This window comes from Limanda limanda, chromosome 19 (assembly GCF_963576545.1).
Source record: "Limanda limanda chromosome 19, fLimLim1.1, whole genome shotgun sequence".
Classification (NCBI taxonomy): Eukaryota; Metazoa; Chordata; class Actinopteri; order Pleuronectiformes; family Pleuronectidae; genus Limanda; species Limanda limanda.
Genome location: NC_083654.1, coordinates 14,509,238 through 14,534,165, shown reverse-complemented (window position 1 = coordinate 14,534,165; position 24,928 = coordinate 14,509,238). Strand labels below are relative to the sequence as shown.

The 24,928-nt window shown below is 43.5% G+C and overlaps 1 protein-coding gene across 1 annotated transcript in view; it reads left to right on the top strand.

Moving 5' to 3' along the window:
* Positions 1 to 21,728, top strand: part of LOC133026467 (CUB and sushi domain-containing protein 3-like) — a 313,843-nt gene extending 292,115 nt beyond the window's left edge. Inside the window, exons 59-72 of the mRNA XM_061093362.1 lie at positions 3,310 to 3,492; positions 3,675 to 3,851; positions 5,386 to 5,565; positions 5,824 to 5,997; positions 6,241 to 6,414; positions 12,825 to 12,898; positions 14,494 to 14,605; positions 14,697 to 14,876; positions 16,440 to 16,499; positions 17,240 to 17,398; positions 20,342 to 20,478; positions 20,565 to 20,652; positions 20,951 to 21,086; positions 21,569 to 21,728. Of these exons, the coding sequence (XP_060949345.1) occupies positions 3,310 to 3,492; positions 3,675 to 3,851; positions 5,386 to 5,565; positions 5,824 to 5,997; positions 6,241 to 6,414; positions 12,825 to 12,898; positions 14,494 to 14,605; positions 14,697 to 14,876; positions 16,440 to 16,499; positions 17,240 to 17,398; positions 20,342 to 20,478; positions 20,565 to 20,652; positions 20,951 to 21,086; positions 21,569 to 21,728 (1,994 nt within the window). The remainder of the gene's footprint in view (positions 1 to 3,309; positions 3,493 to 3,674; positions 3,852 to 5,385; positions 5,566 to 5,823; positions 5,998 to 6,240; positions 6,415 to 12,824; positions 12,899 to 14,493; positions 14,606 to 14,696; positions 14,877 to 16,439; positions 16,500 to 17,239; positions 17,399 to 20,341; positions 20,479 to 20,564; positions 20,653 to 20,950; positions 21,087 to 21,568) is intronic.
* The last annotated feature ends 3,200 nt before the right edge of the window (positions 21,729 to 24,928 follow it).

Sequence of the window (24,928 nt, the reverse complement as noted above, 5' to 3'; positions counted from 1 at the left end):
TGAATTGACTATATTTCCATATATCAACACTTATCCAGCCAGAATCTCTCCAGTCAGAGAGCCACCTCACCGTCCGTGATGTGCAAACAATCCATCTTAGTTATGCTCTTCTCATTTGGCTGGCTGGGTGCATGATTGTGGCTCTCCAGAATAAGAGGCTCCCAGCTGCCACTTACATAACACACTGTCTGAAAACAGATTCCAGATGAGTTTGACTAAGAACACATTGTTATTTACAGAAAATCGCCCGGGGGGAGACGCAGGGTGAACGGAGGGTAATAGTTTAAGAAGCAGCGTCTCACAGTTTTTTACCTGATCTCTGCAGGTCCGTGCCAGAGCCCTGCAGAGATCAGGGTTGTGTCTGTGGCAGCGGTGCAAGCTCTGCAGTTCTGCTCCTTCACCGGCAATAGACAAATGGTTTCTCCTGTGATAAGCTGCCACATTTGTATTTTATGATTCATTCATATATTATGTCCTGTAAATTTATAAGTATACAGTCTGGGCCATTTTTTATAGGTTTTCCACACTAAGAGAGATTTAATAAGATGAATGGTTTGGGATTTTACTTGTATTCCAGTGTATTTCAGTATTCAGTATTACTGTGAAGTCCGCTGCTGTGAGCCTTGGATTACTTGAAACCTTTCTATCCAAGAACCTGAGCCTCAAAAGCAGTTTCTGTATTGTTTATTTTACTTTTGTCCAGCCTATGCATTGAACGACCTTGGTTTTCAACCATGTTAAAAAGCTAAATAAACAAACACACCGACTGCAGAGCTAGAAAGTTAAATGGTTCAAATCCAGTGAGACTAAATATATATATATATATCATATCTCATATCTCGTATCTCATATAAGAGATATGAGATTTATTATAAAATAAGAAGCTTTAGTCAGGAGAGACTGAATACAGGAGAAACCAGCTTGCATTGTTCCCCAAGAGGCAGGAAATGTTCCACCTCAAACTAAACCTCAGTAATAAACGTTTCTAAGTTCTACAAAAGCAAGATGGTTTTGTAGATGATATATACATCAGTAATAAATGACCTGACAAGTGGTTAACTGGGTACTGGCTGTATTGCTTTCACCTGAAAGGCGAGGGGGTAAGTGAAGGAGACTTTTTTTTTTCTGAAACGTTAGAGTTAGTCCACTGCCAGCTCACTTAAACATATTTTATAAGAAAGAACATAATGTCCAGACTGTTTAATCAGTCATCTCAGGGTCTCTAAGCGTCTTCCTACACTATAAAGTCCTTGGATCAGACGAGTGCGAATTTTATCGTCGAGTCATTTTTCGTGCTCGGCGTTATGAGGACCAACGCAGTAACACACAAATTCATCCAAACCCAGACTACAGCCATATCTTTCTATAGGATAGATGCTAGTGTGCGTGTGTGTGTGTGAGTGTGGGTCTGTGTGTGAGTGTGTGCCCGCAGATGAATGTGTGTGACCGATTAGTGGTTGTTCCAAAGTCACCTGAGGGAAACAACAGAGATTAGTTTTCACAACACTTTCTCCCATGGAGTCTTACACACACACATACACATATACACACACAAACACACACACAGAGGGGTGAGCCAGTGACATCAGGTAGATTGGTTGTGCACCCTGTTGAGACCTGATACCCCGGAGGCTACATGGTGACTGTGGATCTATGTATGTGAGTGTCCACTGGGAGTTGTGTGGGAGGTGTAGTCGTGTCTCTGAAGGTGTGTGCGTGGGTTTGTGTTTGCACCCGGAGTTATGTAGCGTTTTTCTATCCATTCCCACATTTTTTTCCGAAGAAAATCATTCATCTTGTAATAGATGGTTTCCTCACATTTCTGAGCTTTTAAAGACAAATAACGACAGCGGCTCATTCATTTACATCAGAGAGACACTGTCTGAAATCCTGAGGCTTTACAGAAAAGATGTTATGTCATTACGTGTCGTTGGTGGGTTCGTGTGTATGCTCGATTTAGCACCAGGCCTCTGGATATTTGCAGTAAAGTACAAACAGAGACAATGTGAAAATAGGTTGTTTGTCAAACGTATGAGGGAAAAAAATCACAGAAACATAAACGATACATCGGGGAAATTCTTATGTAGGTAATTATCACCCAAAGCGTTTTGTGAGCACCTTGAATTTATTGTCCATTGTGGCTGTAAAAGGTGTTAACACATTTAAATTTACTGTAAAAATTGCAAAAGATATTCAACCCATTTTCTGCTCGCTATTCAGAACCAGTTATTCAGGTCGAGACTTTAAATGTATGCACTTACCAGCTGGTGCAAATTCTAGACCTTTAACAGAAATAGGTAATAGTGAACAAAATGTTTGGGTAGCAGCAGATTTGTTCAAGCTGGTGCATTTGTGTAACAGTGTGTGTGAAAGTGTGTGTGTGTGTGTTCCCAGGAGCATGCTTTGTCTATCAGGCAGAATTTGCTGACCAGGCGACTCTACAAGGGCAGAGCGAATCTCTCTCTCTTACACACAGGCAGACACCCACACACACACACATTCTTAAGACAAGCATAAGCCCCATGTCACCAACATATGTGAGGCCCAGTAATACTCGTAAGCTACCATTACATACTCAGGTGCCATTAATGGTCATTAATTGACATTTAATATACATACTCCCGAGTTGTGTTCACTTAGCAGTGCTGGCTCAACCCAGCTGCCACCAGAGGTCAATTAAACATCAGGAAACCAATGGAGTAAAAACTTTCAACATCAGACAGACGTTGTACATTTTATTCAGAAATGCAATACCTCACGACTATGGTGAGGATTTTATGTCTAGATTTTTTGGCATGAGTCGTTTGGAATATCTTGGACTTTGGTTGAACAACAACACAAAGCTAACAAGTAATCAAGGTCGAGTCCCGTCAGTAGTCCAGGTTAAATTGATATTTTATGTAATAAATTTTTGTTCTATTTTTTCCCTCTTCTATTTTTAGATTTTGAAATTGATCAATTTAAGGTTTATTATCTGAATAAACAGAAATTAGGCAAATCACAGGAAAGCACTCGTACATATTCAAATAGAACCCACCAGATTTCCAATCAGGAAAATTACCATAAGTATAAAAAGTATACAGAAAACATATCCAGATACCCATGGAAAGCTTTATACATTCCTAAACATGAATGAATGAAAGTACCATTGGCAGTTCCAAAATCTGAAGTAGGTTGTGAATTAAATGAAAATCAGTAAAAGACACGAGAGCTGGTTATTCTAAGCACCTCATGTCTTTTTCGCTGGTTTATGATGATTCTAGTTTTAAAGTCGGTGACCTAACTCTGTCGTCTTGTTTCTCTCCGCAGGCGACACAGCTGGTTCCTGTGGTGATCCTGGCATCCCCTCCCAGGGATCACGGGAACAGACGGATTTCAGGATCCGTTCCAAGGTCTACTTCAGCTGCTCGGAGGGCTACGATCTGATTGGCTCTGTGGAGAGGATGTGCTTCCCCAACGGGACCTGGTCTGGCACGCAGCCCTTCTGTAAACGTAGGGAGATTATGATATTTTACTTAAACCTTCCTAAACCCCAGCACCTCCACAGCGACCCCCAGTAATAGATCCATGGATGCACGTGCACTGCCACTTAAACAAGTAAAGTCATAGAGCTGAAACTCATTGACATGCACAAGGCTTCCCCTCTCTCATTCTCTCCTTTTTCTCCCCCCCAGCTGTCCAGTGTGGTAACCCTGGCACTCCCAGTAATGGCCGAGTGTTTCGCTTGGACGGAACAACGTTTTCTCACTCCGTCATCTACTCCTGCATGGACGGCTACCTGCTCAATGGCGCCACCACCAGGCTGTGTCAGGCCAACGGGACCTGGTCGGGAATACAGCCCAACTGCACCAGTAAGTCACCTGCTGTGTGTTGACCGACGGCTTACAGGCCGATACATCGATTTACGGATCATTTAACATTTGATGCCTCGAAATTTGTATCAATATGTTTCTTGTGTCCTTACTATTTTCCGTGTGAACTCATGAGGTAACTTCGAAGCCAAAGGGCCGACTGTCAGCTTTATGTATCACTTAACCAGAGTATTAAATTCAATGACGTCAAGTCTGCAACCCCATAAACATCACTAAACGTGATTGTAAGGTTTCCTGTCCAGCCTTTTGCGACCCTGGTTTATGCCCTGCTTTAAATTACCCTGCGACAGTAGAGGGTCTGAGTAATGGAATCAGCCTCAAATCTTCATCCCCCTGGCTTCATGAATAACCCTGATCATTGTTTACTTTAGCTAATTTGCTTTTCGAACTCTGTAGGAAGAAATTCCCAAGAGCAATTAACCATAAAGTACACCACGCTCTGGTGCTGTATGAAATGCAGCCAAAGCTAAGTGTTAATCATGCTACACAGACTAAGAAATCTTGCTTGTTTTACATGCTTGTATAGAAAAATACAACAGCTGCTAGTGGAATCTACAGCAGTGCTGTCAATTTACATGTGGTCGAAGGACAATTTTTACTTTTTGTCCCTGGGTGAACTCCACCTGTCTTGGAACCCCATGTGCGGAGACTTCCAATATTCTTTTTACGTTTTCATTTCTGTCTTTAATACACTTCACGGAGAGATAAGTCTTAAAATAGCCGGCAGGACGGGACAAAGAGGGAGAAATGCTGAGAAACCAAAAATTCTTAAATATATGGACCTGGAAAGAAGAAACAAATTCATGAGAATCCCTGACTTAAAGGAAATGGCTTTTACAGTAGATTACGCTACATCTATTAACAGGGATGACAGTATCTGTGTTTAAAGGCATTTAAACTGCCTATTAGACTATGAAGGACAGCGCCTCATAAGCACAGTCAGGGGAATCCTAATGCTTCTTAAAAGAGCCCCAGGACAACGTCAAGCATTTTTAATATCACTGTTGTTTCATTCATGCAAGTGAAGCCCATAAAAGATCATGAAGATCATACAGGTCGAACCCATAGTGGAGATAAACTGCTCCCAAAATTTAACTTTTTCAAATGATAAAATAAAACAATATTTGTTAGTGCAGAGATAGAAGTTTATAACTTTTTCAAAGGTCAATGTCTGCCTAAAACATATCAGGAATTAAGGATTGCATAATTGAGGAATATGCATTTCTACTCAGGTCATACCTTAAATCAAAGTAACTTTGAGTCAGTTATAGTCTTAATCTTTAAACCTATATATACAATCTGATGTTTATATATCAGTTGGCCACTGATAAATAATTTAGAGTCTTTTAATACATTGCCACCAGACCATTCCTTTGCTTCTACCACCTTCACTGATCCGCTGTCTTTTTTATTTGAGGACACACATGCAGGTGTTCCAAATATCTTGTGCCATAGTTTGAGTATAATCTTAATCTTCTCTCCATCTCTCCCCCTCCAACCTCTCTGTGCGTAGTGATAAACTGTGGGGATCCCGGTGTGCCAGCGAACGGCCTTCGATACGGAGAGGACTTCACGATTACTCAGAATATTTCCTTCCAGTGTCAACCGGGATACAGGATGGAGGAGGACGGATCAGCATTGAGGACGTGCACCCAAAACAGCACATGGAGTGGGAACATGCCGATATGTACAGGTGAGTGAATCAACAAAAACTCTATCTATCTATCTAAATATCTATATATCAGTTATAAAATCACTACTAATACTACTTAGTACTAATGTATCAAATAATTTGTGCTGGTAGTAGGTTACAACTACTTTCTTCATAACTGAACTCCAATTTAAACCATTATATCAAATTTAACAAAACAGCATCACCTGCAGTTGTTGGATATATGCTTCTTTTTTTCTCACTCTCTCTCTTTCCTAACGCCCTCTCTCTCCCCCCCAGCGGTGACCTGCCTGTCTCCCCCTGCCATCAGTAACGGGGTACTGCAGGGCAGTGACTTTGAATGGGGCAGCAGTGTGAGTTACAGTTGCTCGCCTGGATATGAGCTCTCATTCCCAGCTGTCCTGACCTGCGTGGCCAACGGCACCTGGAGCGGCATGCTGCCACAGTGCTTACGTATGTGCACACACACACACACACACACACACTCTCATTGCCTGTTATTATACTATATCAAACATAAATCATATTTGGAGGCAATATTAAAATTTGCCACTGAGCTACTCCATATGAGTGAGCACCCGGCACTGCATACTTATTTGGATCTGTCTGTGTGTGTGTGTGTGTGTGTGTGTACGTGTGTGCGTGTGTGTGTGTTTGTGTGTCCGTGTGCGTGTGCGTGTGTCCGTCCCTGTACAGCCAAGTTTTGTGGTGACCCAGGAACTCCAGTCGGTGGCTTCAGAGAGGGTCGGAGTTTCATCTATCAATCAGAAGTGTCCTTCACCTGCGCTCCACCCCTCATTCTGGTCGGCACGGCAACCAGACTTTGTGAAAGTGACGGCGCCTGGAGCGGGACGCAGCCGCGCTGTATCGGTAACTTTATTAATTTACCTTCACTTGGCAAACAGTTAAAAGAAGGAGGCTATTAGACAAATAGAAAAATGTCATCCAAATATTGTTTGGGAGTTCTTCCTTTGACTCTCTTGGTCATTCGGTTTGTATTGAACCAATAGGAAATCTGATTATGGTATATTATTCTTTTTCTTCTCAGAACATTTAAACCATGGCTCATACTTGCCGACAGAAACCACTTTTGGGTCGACTCATTCTTCATATTCATGTGATCACTCAATCTCACGCTAGAACTCATATTGGAAATTACTTTTGTTCTTGGTGCAGCGGGGTTTCATTGGAAATCTTTGGATGCCGAAACTAGAACTATCCGTCTTTTTGATTACCTCAAGCTTTTTGTAACAGTCTTAGTTTTTCATTCAACAAAAGAGGACAAAGTTTTGAAAATGTGAAATGTTGCCCAAATGTAAGTGGCCACAAAATAACTTTGTCAAAAGATTATAGCTCACAGTCGGTAAACGTAACATTTAAATCGTTATTGATTTGAAGGACCAAGAAAACAATAGGTTTGTCTCTTTTCCAAAATCAATGAATCAATTTGTTTGAATATATTCAAATAGCTAATAGGTCAAGCTGGCAATTAGCGCCCACTGCTGGATCACAAGGTAAATTCCTTCAGAAAGTCTGATTGTCATTACAGTTTGAATATGAAAGGTTTCTCCCATGTTTGAATGAATGTTTGAATTCCGAACAAAAAGGGACAACTTTAGTAAACAAGATCATGAATCTGACCGCGCAATGAATCACAAAATTACAAAGATTTAGTAGTCAAGAAAGTTCCCCTGTTTTATCCCAGTCAACTTAATCTCTCAACTTATTCAGAACCCGGTACCGAGGCTTTTAACCTCCACCAAAACTTGATTGAAGATTTTACTGATTACTTTTTAATAGTTCCTGACGTTATCATCAATCATTCATCTCCACACGAGCCGGAGCGCAGCCTGGTATCCTCAGGCAGGGTTGTGTCTCGACCACTTCAAAGTCTGGGTTCAAACTGAAAGGAGGTGATGGTTCCTCCACTCGAGCCCTCAGACTTTGGAAGGAGATTTCCCAGGAGTTAAATTAAGATACATCTTCTTTAAAATAAGATATCAAAGTATAATATTAACGAGTTAAGGGTTTCCCATCACTCTACATAGATTTTCTTTGGATTTAGTGTGTTTGGTTTGTTGTGAATGCATCTGTGTGTAACCTTTGAAGCACATTATTTAGGTAAAGCTGGCTCACTGGGGAGCCCGGACCGGTGTCTGATCTGATGAGCATCTCAGTTAATGACCCATCATTACGGAGCTGTCAGCCACATTTCAGTTTACTCAAGGGTTTGCTGTGAAGAGCGTCTGCTGTGGTGTCAAAGCTGAAGTTGCATAGACTTATTGGAATAATATAATGATGAATAGTGACTGGAGGCTCATTCTACAGAATATTGTTATTAAAAAACAGCAAGTCACAGAAAAGTCACCTTCGCGCTTGTGTGTTTTGGGGGCGTAGCTTTGACGAGACGGACAATTGGTGCGGCTCTTGTTAAAATAAGTATCTTACCAATTAGAATCTCTCTCAGTAGAGGCCATACCTTTACAAAGGGCCAGAAGTCCCCTTAAAATCAATCAAGTCACACCACATATCAAAAACTTACAAACTTCATCTAGACCCATTCATTATTAGCTGGGAAATTGGTGAAAAACACTTTTCTCACATTGTTAAAGGAAATGTAACATTTATCCTTCCACCATTTTTCTTCTTTACGTTATCCTGCTGACAAAGATATTTATTCCATATTTTCTATACAATGTGAACGAAGATTCCAACCACGAGCGACCTAAGCTGAAGCTGCTGATTGTCTTTGCATTGAACTGGGGAATGTTGAGTGTTGACTTGGTTTCACTGTTACCCTGGATACGCAACGAGATACAGCTATGTCACTTTCCACTTGTACAATGGCCACGTGTCCTTTCCCACTAAAAGCATATCAGTGGCTCGAGGACTACTTCCACTCAGATCACAAACAACGGCAGCGTGCCGTCTCACAAATGATCGTCTCCAACAAACTGCAGACGTTTGTTGTTTTGTTTAGTCTCACCAGGTTCAAGGGAGAGTCAATGGAAGTGTGGCGTTTGTTTTTTAGGAGCGAATCGTGCACACACACACAAAAAAGTCACGCAAGAGGAACTTATCTCATTTTGCAAATTGCGGTTTATGCACTCACCGAGCACTTTATTAGCAGCAACGTAGTAAAACTGGGTTCAGACTCGCTTTGCTCTCAAAACAGCCTCAATTGATTTGACAAGATGAGATTCTGGTGCATGTAGACATGACTGTATCACGTTGTTCCTGCCGATTTGTTAGCTGCACATTCAAACAGCCAATCTCCACAACACAAAGGCTTTTTTATTGGTTCAGATTGGTGGGGAGGCCACTGAAGTCCAATTTGAAAGAGGCAAACTGGCTATAAAGAGATTCACACTGTCAGCAGCAACTCTCAGATAGGCCGTGACAAACAGTGATTGATTGGTATTAAGGGAATCAATGTGTGCCAAGAAAACGCCCCCCCCCCATCTTCCACTATAACACCACCATAACCGGCAGACTGGACTCTTGACACAAGGCCGGTTCAGTTCATGTAATCATGCTGTTGATGCCAAATTCTGACCCTACCATCTGCGTGCCCCGGCAGAAATCGAGACCTCTCAGACAAGGCTACGTTCTCCACTCCTCAACTGTCCACTTCTGGTGAGCCCGTGCCCCCCCGAGGCCTCAGATTTCTGTTTCTGGCTGACAGGAGTGGGACCCGACATGGTCGTCTGCTGTAGTAGAACCATCTGCCGTGAGCTTTGACCCCTTGTGCTGTGCGAGAGGCTTTTCTGCTCACCTTGGTTGTAAATACTGGTTATCTTCGGTACTGGAGCTGTATCTTCCTCTTGCACCACTCTGAATTATCACCAGAGACTGTTGTTGTGTGAGAAAATCCCAGGAGTTCGGCAGCATCGGAACGTAGACCAGCCCATCTGGCACTGGTAGTCAGAGATCACATTTTCCCCAATTCTGATGATCGATGTGAACATTAGCGGAAGCTCCTGACCTGAATCTGCATGATTGGCTAAATTGGACAATTGCATGAAGCGGGTGTACAGGTGTTCCCAATAATGTGGACGTTCAGCATTATCCAAAATTGGCTACTGAACTGTGTATTCAGATCTAGGCCGTAGGGATGAGCTTAACTTAGACCAAAGTTCCGAAAGCTGTTGTGTGGATACCTGTCTGGGTTCGGACCAAACATTTGAAAATGATATTTGGATTCAGGTCGGGTTCGGTTACATGGGCTGGGCTTTCCACTACTTGATTTTAGAGAATCCTACGTGGCTGTTATCAGGCAAAACCTCCGCCTCGGAGTGTCGGGTTCAGGTCGAGCTCAGTTAATCATCTGACGAGTTGGTTCCTCCACTCTGTGCCAGCGAGGGAGCAAGTCAAATATTGGATTCAACTATTCAGCTTTGGTAAACTTTGACCGCAGGCGTCACAGACTCAACCAATAGCAACAGCGTTTATGTGGTTGACCCCACTCGGCGGTCATGGCTGAGGTTTTCATAGCTGTTACACTTTTTGATGTCGGCGATGAAAATTATAAACTGCCTCACAAAAGAGAAGCCACCTCGCTGGCAGTGAGTCGGGAGAACGGCATTGAACCAAATTCTGACCCTACCATCTGCGTGCCCCGGCAGAAATCGAGACCTCTCAGACAAGGCTACGTTCTCCACTCCTCAACTGTCCACTTCTGGTGAGCCCGTGCCCCCCCGAGGCCTCAGATTTCTGTTTCTGGCTGACAGGAGTGGGACCCGACATGGTCGTCTGCTGTAGTAGAACCATCTGCCGTGAGCTTTGACCCCTTGTGCTGTGCGAGAGGCTTTTCTGCTCACCTTGGTTGTAAATACTGGTTATCTTCGGTACTGGAGCTGTATCTTCCTCTTGCACCACTCTGAATTATCACCAGAGACTGTTGTTGTGTGAGAAAATCCCAGGAGTTCGGCAGCATCGGAACGTAGACCAGCCCATCTGGCACTGGTAGTCAGAGATCACATTTTCCCCAATTCTGATGATCGATGTGAACATTAGCGGAAGCTCCTGACCTGAATCTGCATGATTGGCTAAATTGGACAATTGCATGAAGCGGGTGTACAGGTGTTCCCAATAATGTGGACGTTCAGCATTATCCAAAATTGGCTACTGAACTGTGTATTCAGATCTAGGCCGTAGGGATGAGCTTAACTTAGACCAAAGTTCCGAAAGCTGTTGTGTGGATACCTGTCTGGGTTCGGACCAAACATTTGAAAATGATATTTGGATTCAGGTCGGGTTCGGTTACATGGGCTGGGCTTTCCACTACTTGATTTTAGAGAATCCTACGTGGCTGTTATCAGGCAAAACCTCCGCCTCGGAGTGTCGGGTTCAGGTCGAGCTCAGTTAATCATCTGACGAGTTGGTTCCTCCACTCTGTGCCAGCGAGGGAGCAAGTCAAATATTGGATTCAACTATTCAGCTTTGGTAAACTTTGACCGCAGGCGTCACAGACTCAACCAATAGCAACAGCGTTTATGTGGTTGACCCCACTCGGCGGTCATGGCTGAGGTTTTCATAGCTGTTACACTTTTTGATGTCGGCGATGAAAATTATAAACTGCCTCACAAAAGAGAAGCCACCTCGCTGGCAGTGAGTCGGGAGAACGGCATTGAACCTAAGTCAATGGAATGTGTATCAATTACAGGCCACAAACCACACTATTGGTTTCAGCAGCTCACATTCAACAAGCGATGGTGCGTGAATCGCCTCGGCATTCGCAGATGTACGACCTTGCCCTTTGTGTGATGCTTTCCTTCTCTGAATATTTGGAAGAATGTGAAAAACGATGAAATAAGAGTTTAATCCATTCCTTCGAGAGGAAGGTTGCACAGTAAATCCTTGGCACATTTAGCCAACAGCTCCAAAACATTTTGCATTAGAACAGTTACGTCTGAAAAAGCCCTCATTAGGGATGTGTAAGTGCTCATGTGTGAGACAACAGCAGCACACACTGTAACTTACAGTGGTTAGCAAAAGGCTGCCAGACACGGGAATCCACCACCAACTTCAAACAAGCCGCTGCTATCTGGGGATTAAGGAGAAAATGAGGAGGGATATTCAGCACACATTACAAAATGGTCCCACTGGGTCAATCCACGGCACCGGGAGACGCTCGGAGCACCACTCCGCATGTCTGATGCCGAGCAGGTGCTCAGACGTCAGGTGTGGCGATGAATCGTAATAAACCCGAGAGCTTTTGTGATGTGAACGGCCACTTGACTTTTTTTGGGTTCCCGCGCTGCACTCGATGCGTCGTGCGTCCCGTACGTTTTACAGCTGTTGTAAAGTCAGATGGTTCCTGTGAAATAGATGATTCAAAAATAGAAAAGGCACCTCTCTGATGTCGCACTCCATTGATGTTAAGACTTAATCTGTGGCTTCAGAGGAAGAGGTGGATCTAGCGTGAGCATGTGAAGGGAAATCTCTCAGTTCTATTGCGTGATTGTTTTTTTTTAAAAGACTGAGAAGATGAAACACGCAAAGACCTGAAGTGATGCACAGCTGCATTGTGTTTTTATATTTTCTGGTGTGTGATAGCAATGAAGTTGGAATTTATGGGCGAGTGTTCTGCTTTGTGCGCGTGTGGGTGTTTTATTAGTGTGTAATTGCAGCTGCATGTTAGTTTGTGATGTGTTTTACTATGTGACGGAAGCAGAATGAGTCCTGAGCCGGAGCAGCCTGCTCTTTAAATAAGACAGACGAGGTGGGGTGGGGGGGGGTTGATGGCGGTGGCGGCGGCGGCGGGGGAGAGATACGGTGACATGGGAACATAGAAAGAGAGAGGAAGGGAGCAGTTAGAAAGGGAGGGAGGGAGAGAGGAGGGCAGTTAGAGACGTACAGGAAGAGAGAGGGAGAGGTGTGTGTGTGTGTGTGAGAGAGAGGAGGGGGGGGTCAGAGAGTGGATCTGTCATTTCGGAAGCTGTATTGAATCGAGCTCTGCGTCAGGATGTGCTCCACATGCTGATGACCCTGCCGCACTCTCTATCTCTCTCTCTCTCTCTCTCTCTCTCTCTCTCTCTCTCCCTCTCACACAAACTCACAGTCCAACTCGCACTCTCAGAGTTGGCCCGGCTTCGTTTTCCGACAAAGCGCTACTGCCACCTGCTGTCCCGCCGCGATACATGCTCCGCTGTTACCATGACAACAAAGGAGAGGAGAGGAGAGCTAACAGAGGGCTTGTGATGCTCCTGTTAATATACATCTCTTATTTGAGAATTTGTGAGCAGCTACTGACGCTCTCGTCCCGTTTTCTTCTCCAGAACCGACCAAAACCAGCTGTGATAACCCGGGGACACCACGCTACGGCTCCTTAAACCGGACCTATGGTTTCAAGGTAACGTATCTGATCTGATTCACGACCTTTAAAGCAGCCCTGCTTCCCAAGTAGATGAACTCACTAAGACCTTCACTTTAAATCCTATTACAGAGAGGGGGAAAGGCTGAAGAAAATCTTTGGCTTTTTGACAGTTGGTCAAATCAAACACAGCATTTTAATGATATCAGCCTGGCCTCTGGAAATTTTGGATTTTTCATAATTTTACTGTTCAGATATATAATCATTATATTGGGAAGTTATTTGCCAGGTACATTGAGGAAAACTACTAAATTCCAGTTACCTTTATTTGAGTAGCCGTGTAGAGCAGACAGGAGAGCAGGGAGATAAAAGCCTCAAAGGTCCCCAGCTGGACACAGATTGGGAAAGTTGTGATTACACGGGCAACATATTGAACCCCAAGGCCACAGGACCCCACATGACTCTCACTTAAACCTCCTCAATCCGAATCTCAATACGATCCCCATGTGCCATGTGGAAACTAAAAGAGCTCTAGGTTGCTGGAATTGTTCATTTTTGTCTAATCTGCCTTTCTTTTTATTCCACTCTTGAAGATGAGGGAACAAAATTCACAGAAATAAAATTGAAAGTTCAGAGCTCGTATTAGGCTTCAGCTCCGACTGGGACAAATCAAGTCAGGAGCCAGTTACCATGTGTCGATTTGTGGTGGTGGTTGTGTGTCATGGCGACACACCACACACATTCACTCACAGGAAAACGCTGCCCATGATAATAATTCCACAGCAATGACTGTGATGTTGGATGTTGATTTAATTTGACTAAGACTGTTGACACCTCATACTAGTTTTTTCTTTCGGATACATGTGTTATCACATAATGAGGACTGTGGGTGTTAGCAAGTTAGCAAGGATTCCCTCACAGCCTGAGTTAAGAGGGAGAATGATCACAGCAGCGACAATGATTAGAATTGCTCTTGATACCATATTAGCATCGTCTTAAAAGAAAACCCTGAGAAGAGCCAATTTGATTGAGATAATGAACATCAGTGTCTATAACACTAAGTCCAAAATATTGTTCATTTTTAATTTTTAACAATTTCTGTTGCATGTGTTTGCTGCTTCCACACGTCTGCCTCTGTATCTCTTGCAAGGCCGTATCTTAAAAAAAGAGGAACAGACACATTATGTCCATTGGAATCATTATTTTGCTAAAGGTTAGCACTGTCACTTCACAGCAATGAGGTTGCTGGTTTGAATCTCAGTTTGGATGTGGTCTTCTTTGTGTGCATCTTTCATGTTTCCACCCACAGTCCAAAGACCTGCATTCTGGGGTTACTGTAGGTTGATTTGAGAGTCTAAGGTGTGTGTGTGTGTGTGGGTGTGTGTGTGTGTGTGTGTGTGTGTGTGTGTATGAATGTAAGTGTTAATGGTGTTAATGGTGCTAATGGTCAGTCCTGTGGTATGCCATCGACCTGGGTGTGCCTCTCCTCTCGCCCAATGGCAGCTGGGATTGGCATTTTTGTTATATTTGATATTTATTAGTGTAACTCTAATTCCTCTATCACAATAACTGCCCCCAACCAAATTAATTAACTTTGTAGTAACTCCGACTCTTTCTCCCCCCCCCCTGTACAGGTGGGCAGTGTGGTGTCCTTCCTGTGCCAGCCAGGTCATTTGATTCAGGGCTCCTCCTCCAGAACCTGCCACCCTGATCTTACATGGAGCGGGATACAACCCGACTGCATACGTAAGAAACATAAATCCCTTCAACTCATCGCCCATCCATCCTGACTGTCTGTCCCGGTTAAATTGAATGAATCCCCCTGTCCGCCCTCCAGCCCACGCCTGTAAGCAGCCAGAGAGCCTGCTCCATGTGGACGTGGTGGGAATGGATCTGCCTGGTTTTGGCTACACCCTGGTGTACAGCTGTCAGCATGGCTTCTTCCTGGCGGGGGGCTCCGAGCACAGAGTCTGCAAGAACGATGGCACTTGGACCGGGAAGATGCCTTTATGTCGAGGTACATCACTCGCTTCCATGTTTTCGAATGGATAACCTTAGTCCACAGCGTTTGATTAATGTTGATTGTGTTGAGCTTGTGTTGCTCAAGGACACTTTGTCAGCACACACACACACACGCTGAGGCCGACCTGCCATCTGGAGTGGGGGGTTAGTTTGTGGTGGGGTGGTGGTGAGTCTGGCAGCACTCATTAAAAAAATAAATAAAAGATAAGAAACATCCCATGGTGTTTTGTCCTTTCACTAGATTGGTCCGCCAGGTCCGAACAGGTGAGTTTGTGAATTCACCACATCTCATGAGGATAGTATTTCCCCTTAACTACAACTTAATAGAGCAGATACCTCTGCCAGGTCCATTTAAATAGCTGCACCAAAATTTGCTACAAATTTCACTGTATTGTACAACAATGTCAACTTAGAAGCTCTTCTGGAATCTTTTAGTCACAGAATCTCTCGTTAAATAATCCATTCAAACATTAAGACTGAATGTGCACTCCAGTCCTGACCCTCAGTAACTCAAGACAAAATAGTCCCAGCAAGGTTAAGTAGCTCTTCTGCTGCCTTCGAATGTATCACAGAAAATTCCATCAATACTACAGAACAAAGCAAGGTCTTCTTTCCCGAGAATGCACAGTATTTGCCAATTAGCGCACGATTTGCACCTTAAAAAAAACAACAACCTTGCGCCCATTTAACTTTATTCATCACCCAAGGTTAACAGGTGACGTTGTGAGGCTTCCTTTGTGCAAAGATGAAAAAGGGCGAGCTTCAGTTTTAAAAATAATTTCAAGAGGCTGTCACACCTTCTTCCTGAAGTAGCCTTCAAAATTGGAGCACTCAGGTCCACTTTGAAATTCTAGGACAAACAGCCTCTCCCTGGCTTGCCTTTACTTGTTGGGAACAATGGCATCTTGAGGTGATGATCGACGTTTTTCAGAATGGTCACACGCACGGTGGGAATCCTTGATGCATTGCTCTGCCGACAAAGAAACATCAAGGGGGTCTTTTGTGTTTTTTTGTGCAGATGATTTTCAACTTACATCCTACTCTTTGTGTATGTGTGCAATAGTAACACTGCATTTCAATAATTTGGTCAGATAAAAGGCACCCTCCCCTGAATAAAGCTGGTTTCTTTAGACATTAGCTGATTATCAGTGCATGTATGAAAGGAACTTTAGTGAATATGACACAAACTTAATTAAAAACTCAAAGTCAAATCCATTTTCTAAAGAATTGGCTTTTTAGCAAGGTCTTATCACATTGATGTTGTTCAAGTGTTCATTTTACCAGTAAGTTTGCTTTTAATTAGTTATTTGATGCTAAAATGTTATGATTGACAACTGAGACTGGCTTGCGATTGGTCAGGACTGGTTTCAGCGACACCTCCCCACTGTGGCTCAACACATCACTACAGCTCAGACTTAGCCTGGGCATGTAACGTCCATGTTTATATACAGTGTGTGTGCAAACCAAATTGTTTTAATCTTTCTGTTATACTGCTTCCCTGTTGCTTTGCTCCTGTGTTTTAATCGAAGACAATATGTCCTCTGATTCTGTTGTGCAGCCGGAGAGAAGAAGAAACCTGTGAAACCAGCGACGGGAACTCCCAGCCCCAAACTAAACGGTCGGTTCTGATGCAGAACTACTTTCTCCTTTTGGGCCTGGTTTGTTCTGTAGTTCAATTAACTCAGCTCCTTCCCACTCTGCTCAGCTCTGCATCCACTGTGTCGTCCCTATTGTGTCCTTGTTGGTTTTATTGTACCGCTTTGCAGCGCAGTTCTAAATAATGACAATGTCCTCATTGCCCATCGAAAGGTGAATGGAACTACTGTGATCATCTGTTCCTCTGTCCGCTGTGCTTCAGTGCAGCTCTGTAGATTCAGTTATTGTTCCATAACTCTCTGCCTCACATTACACATTAAATACTTCCTGTAGGGAACAAATGAGCAGGTTCCTGTAACTTTCCAATCAGGAGGCGTCCTCTAAATCTGCTGAAACTCCAAACTCTCCTCAGCTGCACGTTAAATCTTGTCTCTTACTGCTCCTGTCTGTTTACATATTCACTGTACTTAATTCCCACCAGGCACATTGGAAAACCACTGTCTTTTGTTTCTTTATGGCTCTAATTTAATTGAACTCAACCGCATGACATTTTAAATCTTACTGATGACTAATCTTACTGAGCCCAAAGGCAGACAACAAGAACCAAGGCAGTTGCTTTTCCTTTTATGCCATATATGAGATTTGTCTATGTTTTTTTTTCAGATGAAAAAAAAAAAAGATTTTCCCATAATTTAGAAAAATACATTTTAATCTAAACTAATGTCTCTTCTTTTTCTTTCTCTTCTCTTTTCTCTTTGGCAGTTCCCGACGACGTCTTTGCTCCTAACTACATATGGAAAGGTTCCTACAATTACCGTGGGAGGAAGCAGCCCATGACACTGAGCATCACCAGCTTCAACTCCACAACCGGGAGGGTCAACGTCACCCTTAGCAACGGCAACATGGAACTGCTCCTCTCAGGCATGACACGTTATGGCTAATTATTCTCCACATACAGTGCCTTGTATACGGTGTACAGTGTGACCCGGCAACGACAGGACATGGTTATGCTGCAGTACGACATGATGCTGCATCGACTCACTGCAAACACACTAAACAAACAACAAGACATTCAGGGTAAAAATGGAACTCCTGCGATAAACACATTGAAGCCATTGTGCTGCTTTCCAGTGATTGATTATTGGTGATTGGATTCCACTGCCTTCCTCGCACTGCCACTTTCTTTTACTGTTATTGCGCCGAAAGAAAACTCAAACATACACAGACTTATTCACACAAAGACCTTCCAGGCTCCTACAACAATGTCAGCAGGGGGTTGAGACCCTATTAAAACACAAATCCTTTAGAAACTAGGGTTGGTTCCTGCAGAAGCACAGAACACAAACACCATATCGCATAACTACGCAGCTTTTACACCCCTAGCATCCATCTTCAGGCTTAAAGGAGCAACTTTAGATCAATAACATCTACAGCTGCGCTCACACAGGCACCAGAAGGACAGAGCCCAGTTTTAGAAAACATGCAGGCTTTTCTTCACAAAGCACTGTGCTTAAAGGAGGAGTTCAATATTCAGGGAAAAACATAAAAGTTGGTTTCTTTCAAAGGTAATATGTGATGATGACATTGCACCTGTGTAAGTGCATGAGGTTGAAGTCGGAGTGTTCAGCCCAGTGTGGCGTAAATATTGGAGGCATGATAGAAAGGGTTTTTTGGCTAAAAATACTGGCACCAAAACCTCTAAAAAGTGCCTTAGTCTTTGTTTATGCTCGCCGTGTCCGTCCTTGCTCACAGCAACACGCACCAGAAATAACAGAAACTCCCCTGGCGTGCAGCTGTGTTATGGCTGGTCGTTCTCCTAACAACTTTTTAACAGGTCCTTCTGCATTATCCTCTAGAGATTCCAAGATAGCTCCTGGAGGAAAACTGCAGAGACTGTTGGTAAAGATTAAGAATTATTCATAGTTGGTGCATGCAAATGACCAATCCATCAAGTATATATCGCATACCGACGAGGAAATAAAAGTCTTTATCTTGGTCACGTGACTTTTTCAAGTTCACAATAGGTCATGGTTTATTCCTCTTGAGGTTTACAGGACATTCTGAGCAGAACCAGTAGTAGTTTAAAGGAGAAAAGGATAAAAAGGTAATAAACTAATTAGCTTACTTTGGTACCTACTTGCTTGTAATTCATGGTCGTACCTCAAGAAGCGAAATGAGTCACTCTCATGTTAAGCCACTTCATAATACCAAAGACTCTGGCCTGCAAACTTCTTAATTTGGTTTAGTATCTCAGGTATATTCACACCGCTGTGTATGTGTTACAACATACAGACACATGTTTTACCTGGAAAAGTGAAAGTGTGATACATGTGTTTTACAGCTGGTGGAGAAAAGCTTTGTGCACCAGTCGACAGCAGCCACAGTGTTATTATACTTTCCTCTTCTTGCGCAGCAGCTACTCTGTCTGATTTTGATGATGATCAGCTCCAGCTTATTGCAGACAGATCTCCAGAGATGTCAGCTAATTGAAGCCAGCGTTAACACCTCTGTGGATGAACTCAAATCATTTATTGGTATTAAGCTAATCATGGGGGTGGGGGGACTTCGGTCAATTAATGATTATTGGGCAGAGGGCACACGTTATCCCAGGACAGCCGATGTGGTGCCAATAAAAAAGTTGAAATGTCTCTCAAGGTTCATTTACTTTAAAGATAATGACACATCACACCCTGCCCAGGACTCTGCAAAGTCACAGCAGAGCCACTAAGGAGGATGTGGCTGGAAATTGAAAGCAGGAACACGTTCTCAGGAAATGAGACGACGGTCCCACACGGAAAACAAAGCCTTGGTCTCGCTCACAACATTTTCCAAACAAAGCGTGCAACTGGGGAGAGGTGACAACTTTGTTTGAGTAGGTGTTAAAGTGTTGGATGGGGGTCGGTGCCACACACGGACCTGTCAGTGGACTAGTTAAAGCTTGGTGGTCAAATGTCAAGTTCACAGGGACGGATCAATACCAACCCACCCTCAGCTACTCTAATGACTCACAGTCACAGAGTGCGTCCACAAGGTATTAACCACCATTCACACCACCCCCCCACACATACAAGTTGGCTGGGGGGGTTAATAGAACTACTCATGAGATAGGGAGTGGCACACAGATGTTAAAAATCCTGGGATTTCCCACCAATCAGGTTGAATTGAAGAAGTCTCTTGGATGAGAGGTGATAAATATTCTCATGTTCTCCTGAAGATACCATAACCTTGATGATAGCACCATGACGTCACTCCCATTCCATTCTTGTGAACCCAACACATCGGAAATACCTGCAAGGAAATACATTTCATCTGGCACAAATTTGCACAAGGTTGGACTCAAGGATGAACTAATTGGAATTTGGTGTTCAAAGGTTTCGCGCATAGCTCAGTAATTGGTACGCTCACCATGACAGAATTTGACAAATTCACTGTTACATAGCTTTCTACATAAAACACCTCTCTTTTCATTATTCAATGCCACAAAATGAAAACGCTATAGACCTGCAGCCCTTCTGCCCAGATGGACAGACGACCATCTCCCTTTAGAAATGTGGTTTGTTCACTAGTGTCAAGACAAAAAGCTTATGAAACAGCTTTTGAAAAATCCACAAATAACATCTGGAAATGTTTAACTGAGGCGCATACTGTCTTAACTCAGATTTTTTCGAAAAACATTACATATTAACATTACTGCATTTTTTTCTCCTGATACATGTTTCTCTTCTATCTTTGTCATTTTCACCTGAGCTTGATTTCTCCATTTTGTTGATTAAAAAGCACATCCCACGGAATCTACTGATCTGTAACAAACTAATGTGATATTCTGAGTTATATCACTAACCACATGTTCCTTGTATCCTGCAGGAGTATATAAGGCTTCTGAGGCCAGGCTGTTACTGCTGATGTACCAGGTGAACTATGCGAACCAGGGAAACCAGCAGAAAGACTCAGCCATCACTCCAGCCAAGATCATTGATGACTCCTGGACCATGGATGGATTTGTAAGTTTTAACTGAACAATAAACAGAACAGAACCTAATTACATCCAGTTTCTCATTCCTTCGTCCTCTCTTCTTTTCCTCTGCAGGTCTCAGCAGAGCCTGATGGTTCCAGTTATGTATTCCAGGGTTTCATTCAGGGAAAAGACTACGGACAGTTTGGACTGCAGAGACTAGGTAACTGTCTTGTACTGTAACAGAGAAAGTGACCAGGGAGCAACAATGACTTTATCATCTCTACTGGATCAGCCCCGGATCAGTGGATTCATTCTTATCAAGAACAAAAAGCTGCTCTTCAGACCTAAAGTCGTGGCTAAACTCCTTAAGCCTGTGTCTAAAGATGACTGTTTACAATCCAATCTTGCATCCCTGCCCTGGATGTCATATCCTGCACAATCCTTCTGAAACTGCCAATAATATAAAGTGGGTCTATTACAGCAACATTCAATATTATAATGATGCATTTTCCTTGCAGGTCTGAATATGTCGGAGAGTCAGAACTCGCCTCCCCCCCAGCTTGGTACCAATAGCAGTTCGGTGGCTATCGCTATCCTGGTGCCTTTCTTCGCTCTGATCTTCACTGGCTTCGGCTTCTATCTCTACAAACAAAGGTACGTTCTGATGAACCACAAAAAGTAAAAAAGGCTCAGTTGACATTTGCCTGATTCATGTACAGCCCCCGTCTCATTGGCTTGGTTGTGCTGAGAGTGGAGTTGTTGTCTGTTGCAAACTGTGGCCGTGAAACACTTCTGTTTAGGAGGTGGCAAATTGGATTTTTTCGGAGATATGTTTAAAGCACAGTTGACTGGTGTTCGCTTTGTTAACAGATGCAAATGGCGTCTCTTCTGCCGCTAATATGTCACGTTCACTGAAGAGAATTAGATTTGGGTTCGCTGATTGGAATCTCACTCGGCTTCCTAAAAAGCACAACGACTCTTTCTAATCCTTCTATAAGCTTGTTTACTAAGCTCACACTCCCCAGCCTGCCTTCACTATTGTCCACTCGCCTTCCCGTTGTTATTAAAATGAATAGACAATTAGAACAACTTCATCAACTTGAATGGTGTATTTATTTTTGCATTTCTTTTCGCAGAACCACACCAAAAACACAGTACACCGGCTGCTCAGTCCACGAAAACAACAACGGCCAGGCTGCCTTCGAGAACCCCATGTACAACACCAACGCCAAGGCCGTGGAGGGCAAGGCCGTCCGATTTGATCCGAATCTAAACACCGTCTGCACCATGGTCTGAGGATTGACTCTCCTCATTTGAACTGAATGACTCAGATATCTAACGGGACCACAATCGGTACGAGGCTGCGGAGAGGGGGGGGGAGGGAGCCCAGCGCTTCTTCTCACAACACGGTCTACACAACGATTCCAAAAAGACCTTCAGTCCCAGTTTAGGCACCTTATCGCCCCGAGCCGAGGGGAAACTGTCCACCTGAAACCAAAACTCAGCGCCATTCCTCACCAAAAGAGTTTTGAGTCCACAGATTGAAATGTCCGCTGCCTTTGACAGATGCAACACAGCCAGTGAGATGTGATGTCAAACCTACCGGAGGATTATACCACCGTAACCCCAGGACTCTGCAGGTCATGGATAGTTTATCACTCGATTCTGCACAGTCTTTATAGTTTGAGCTCTCATTCGCAGGAAGTAACAACGAAGCCACGAGCAACCAGAACATCACGACTTGTTTCCAGAGCCCAGTGCCGTGTTTTTTGTATCTGACGCTGGGCTGCGGAGACGGGCGCTCACTCTCAGCTCCGTGACCGTTCGTCCTTTGCCTGGAGAAAGTGCGAGCACGTTCTCAGTGCTCCGGCCGTGGTCGTACATCACCGAGACAAACTGCACCACAGAAGATGGCTTGATTTCATTTATAACATGTTGCCCCAACCCCCCCTCCCCAGCTGTGCTGAACAACATGATGTAAAGCGGACGTCACAGAAGACACTGTGAAGCGAAGACAACTGTGGGTTCACTGATAGTAACACACACTGTCCCCGGCAGAGCACCAGTAAACCAGACTGACTCGTCATGAACAGGAGGCCATTTGCATCACAGCACCCGAACAGCCAGACAGGACCACCTCCCGTCTCCATGACAACCAGAAGCTGGCATCACCGGTCTCTTGTCTTTTTCTATTACCATGGAAGATAAGCTGGCTAATGCTAGCAGACAGTAGCAAAAACTTGCTTTTAAAATAGACCAACTCCGAAGCAGAGGACGAGGGCAGTCCTGGAGACGGAGCTGTAATCCTGACTGAACTGGGATTAGAGCAAAGCAAAACAAAAAGAGTCTAAAGGGGGAACTGGTGTTGATATAACAAATGAGAAGAGACTCACTCATCTCATGGATAGACTGCTCATTTTCTTCCAATGGATAAGAGAGGAGGCGGAGAAGATGGAGTGAGAGAGTCATCAAGGGAGAAGATGAGATCTCATGAGCCCGACGCGGCCAATCAGAGCCTGTATCACCTGAAATCAGTTACAGAGAGAGGTCGTTCCTTTGCATATTGAATCAGATCAGACAGGATATGGCCTTTGAGGAAAAAGATGTTCCTGATCCCGCGACTTGAAATGGATCCTGACGAGAAAAAAGACGCTGAGCGGATACAGAGGACTCTGATGGACTAACAAAGCAAAAGACTTTGACAAACAGAGGAAGCTCTGGCACTAAAGCACATTTTACAGAAACACTACCTGTCTACTTGCCGAGAGATGGATTATTACAGGGACAGGTGGGAAGGTTAGAGAGAGACTGAGTGGCAGAGTGAAAAGATGACAGGAACGCACGTTAATAAAAAAATAAAAAAACTGAGAGCAGACAGGTGGGATTACGACCAACAGGAAATCGACAGGTTCAACAAAAGACAAACAGGGTCTTAATTAAAACTCTGCAGACTCCGTCGTCCAGTGTCTCCACAGGTTTAACCGTAGATTTACAGGCCAACAGACACAGGCTGACAGACGGGAGACACTGACAGACACACGTTGACCGGCAGGTGTAGAGAAAGACAAACAGGGTTCAGGCCCTTTTATTGTGGACACAGCTCCACTGTTATTCTGCACTCCGCGAGTGCTTATCTTCTTTCTTTGTTATTGCTGCAGAATCTTCTGATCTGTAAATCTATTGCATATATATTCGGGAGCATTCACCACCTATATTTTTGTGCTATATATTTACCACAGGGGAGGGGCTGAAGGGGAAAGACAGATTATAGCGGTTTTTAGAAAAAAATGAAAGAAAGAAATATCAAGATAAAAGATATGACAAATATGTGCCGTCCGCAGAAGTCACAAACAGCGTTTTTGTTTCCTTTGTAACGCGGAGTTGGTTTATTTCTAATTTCTTGTTTAACGTGCAGTTCCTCACATGGTCACTGTCTTTCCCACTGAGGCGATCACGAGTGTCAGTGGTGCTGTTGTTGTCATTATTGTTGAGATGCAAGATTTTGCCAGCAAACAATCACGCTGTTAAAAGTTAATGTCTCGTGCCGCATTTTCCACAGGTGGCGGATTTGTCAAGCGTTCATAGACGGGGTTTGCGCTGCGGTTGCCATTTGTCTGCCTCTTCACGTTGAGCTGCGGATACACAACAGTGTGATTGTCGCCATTGTGTCACAGCTGTATTCTGACCTAATACATTACCACTGTTATGTAATGAAAAAAATGAGGCCACAGAAATTTGCAGAGATGTCAACAACCCTCAGTGTTGTCCGGTCAACACAGAAACTCTACATGACCAAACTCTCATTTAGCTGCAACTTTGTTGGTGTTTCCACTGACTCTCATGCGTCCATTGCAAAGGCAAAAATCCTCCTTATATTAAAGGTTCAGTGTGTAGACTTTAGTGACATCTAGTGGTTAAGTTGCATATTGCAGCTGGATTCCCCTCACCTCACCCTCCCCTTCCAAACATGAAGGAGAACATGTGGTAGCCTTCAGCTGTCATAAAAACTCAAAAGGTTTAGTTTGTCCAGGGCTACATTAAAAAAAACATGGCGGCCTCCGTAGAGAGGACCCTTCCCCGATGTGAACATAAAATATTTCAATATAAACGACCCATTCTAGGGTGAAAAAAAAAACTTTATATAATTTAGATGAAACATACTAGTTAAAACACCACTAGGATTATTTTATATGAAATTTCTGCCAATAGATCCCTTTCACCTAAATCTTACACACTGGACCTTTAATGGTGATGATTGCTAGAAAACCATCCAACGTGTAATTTGTGGATAATTCAACTTACGATCTTATTTAGTTGCTTAATGTACAAGTTTATCACAAGTTTTCATAAAACCTCAAAACGACGAGGGGTCTGTCAATTTCACCCTGAGGTTGTTTATCATTGACTTTTGATTTTCAAGCTTCCTCCTGTGTCAAACATGCTTTTGGTCTCTCAAATCAATACTGACCAGTCAAATTCTAATTTTCCCTCATATT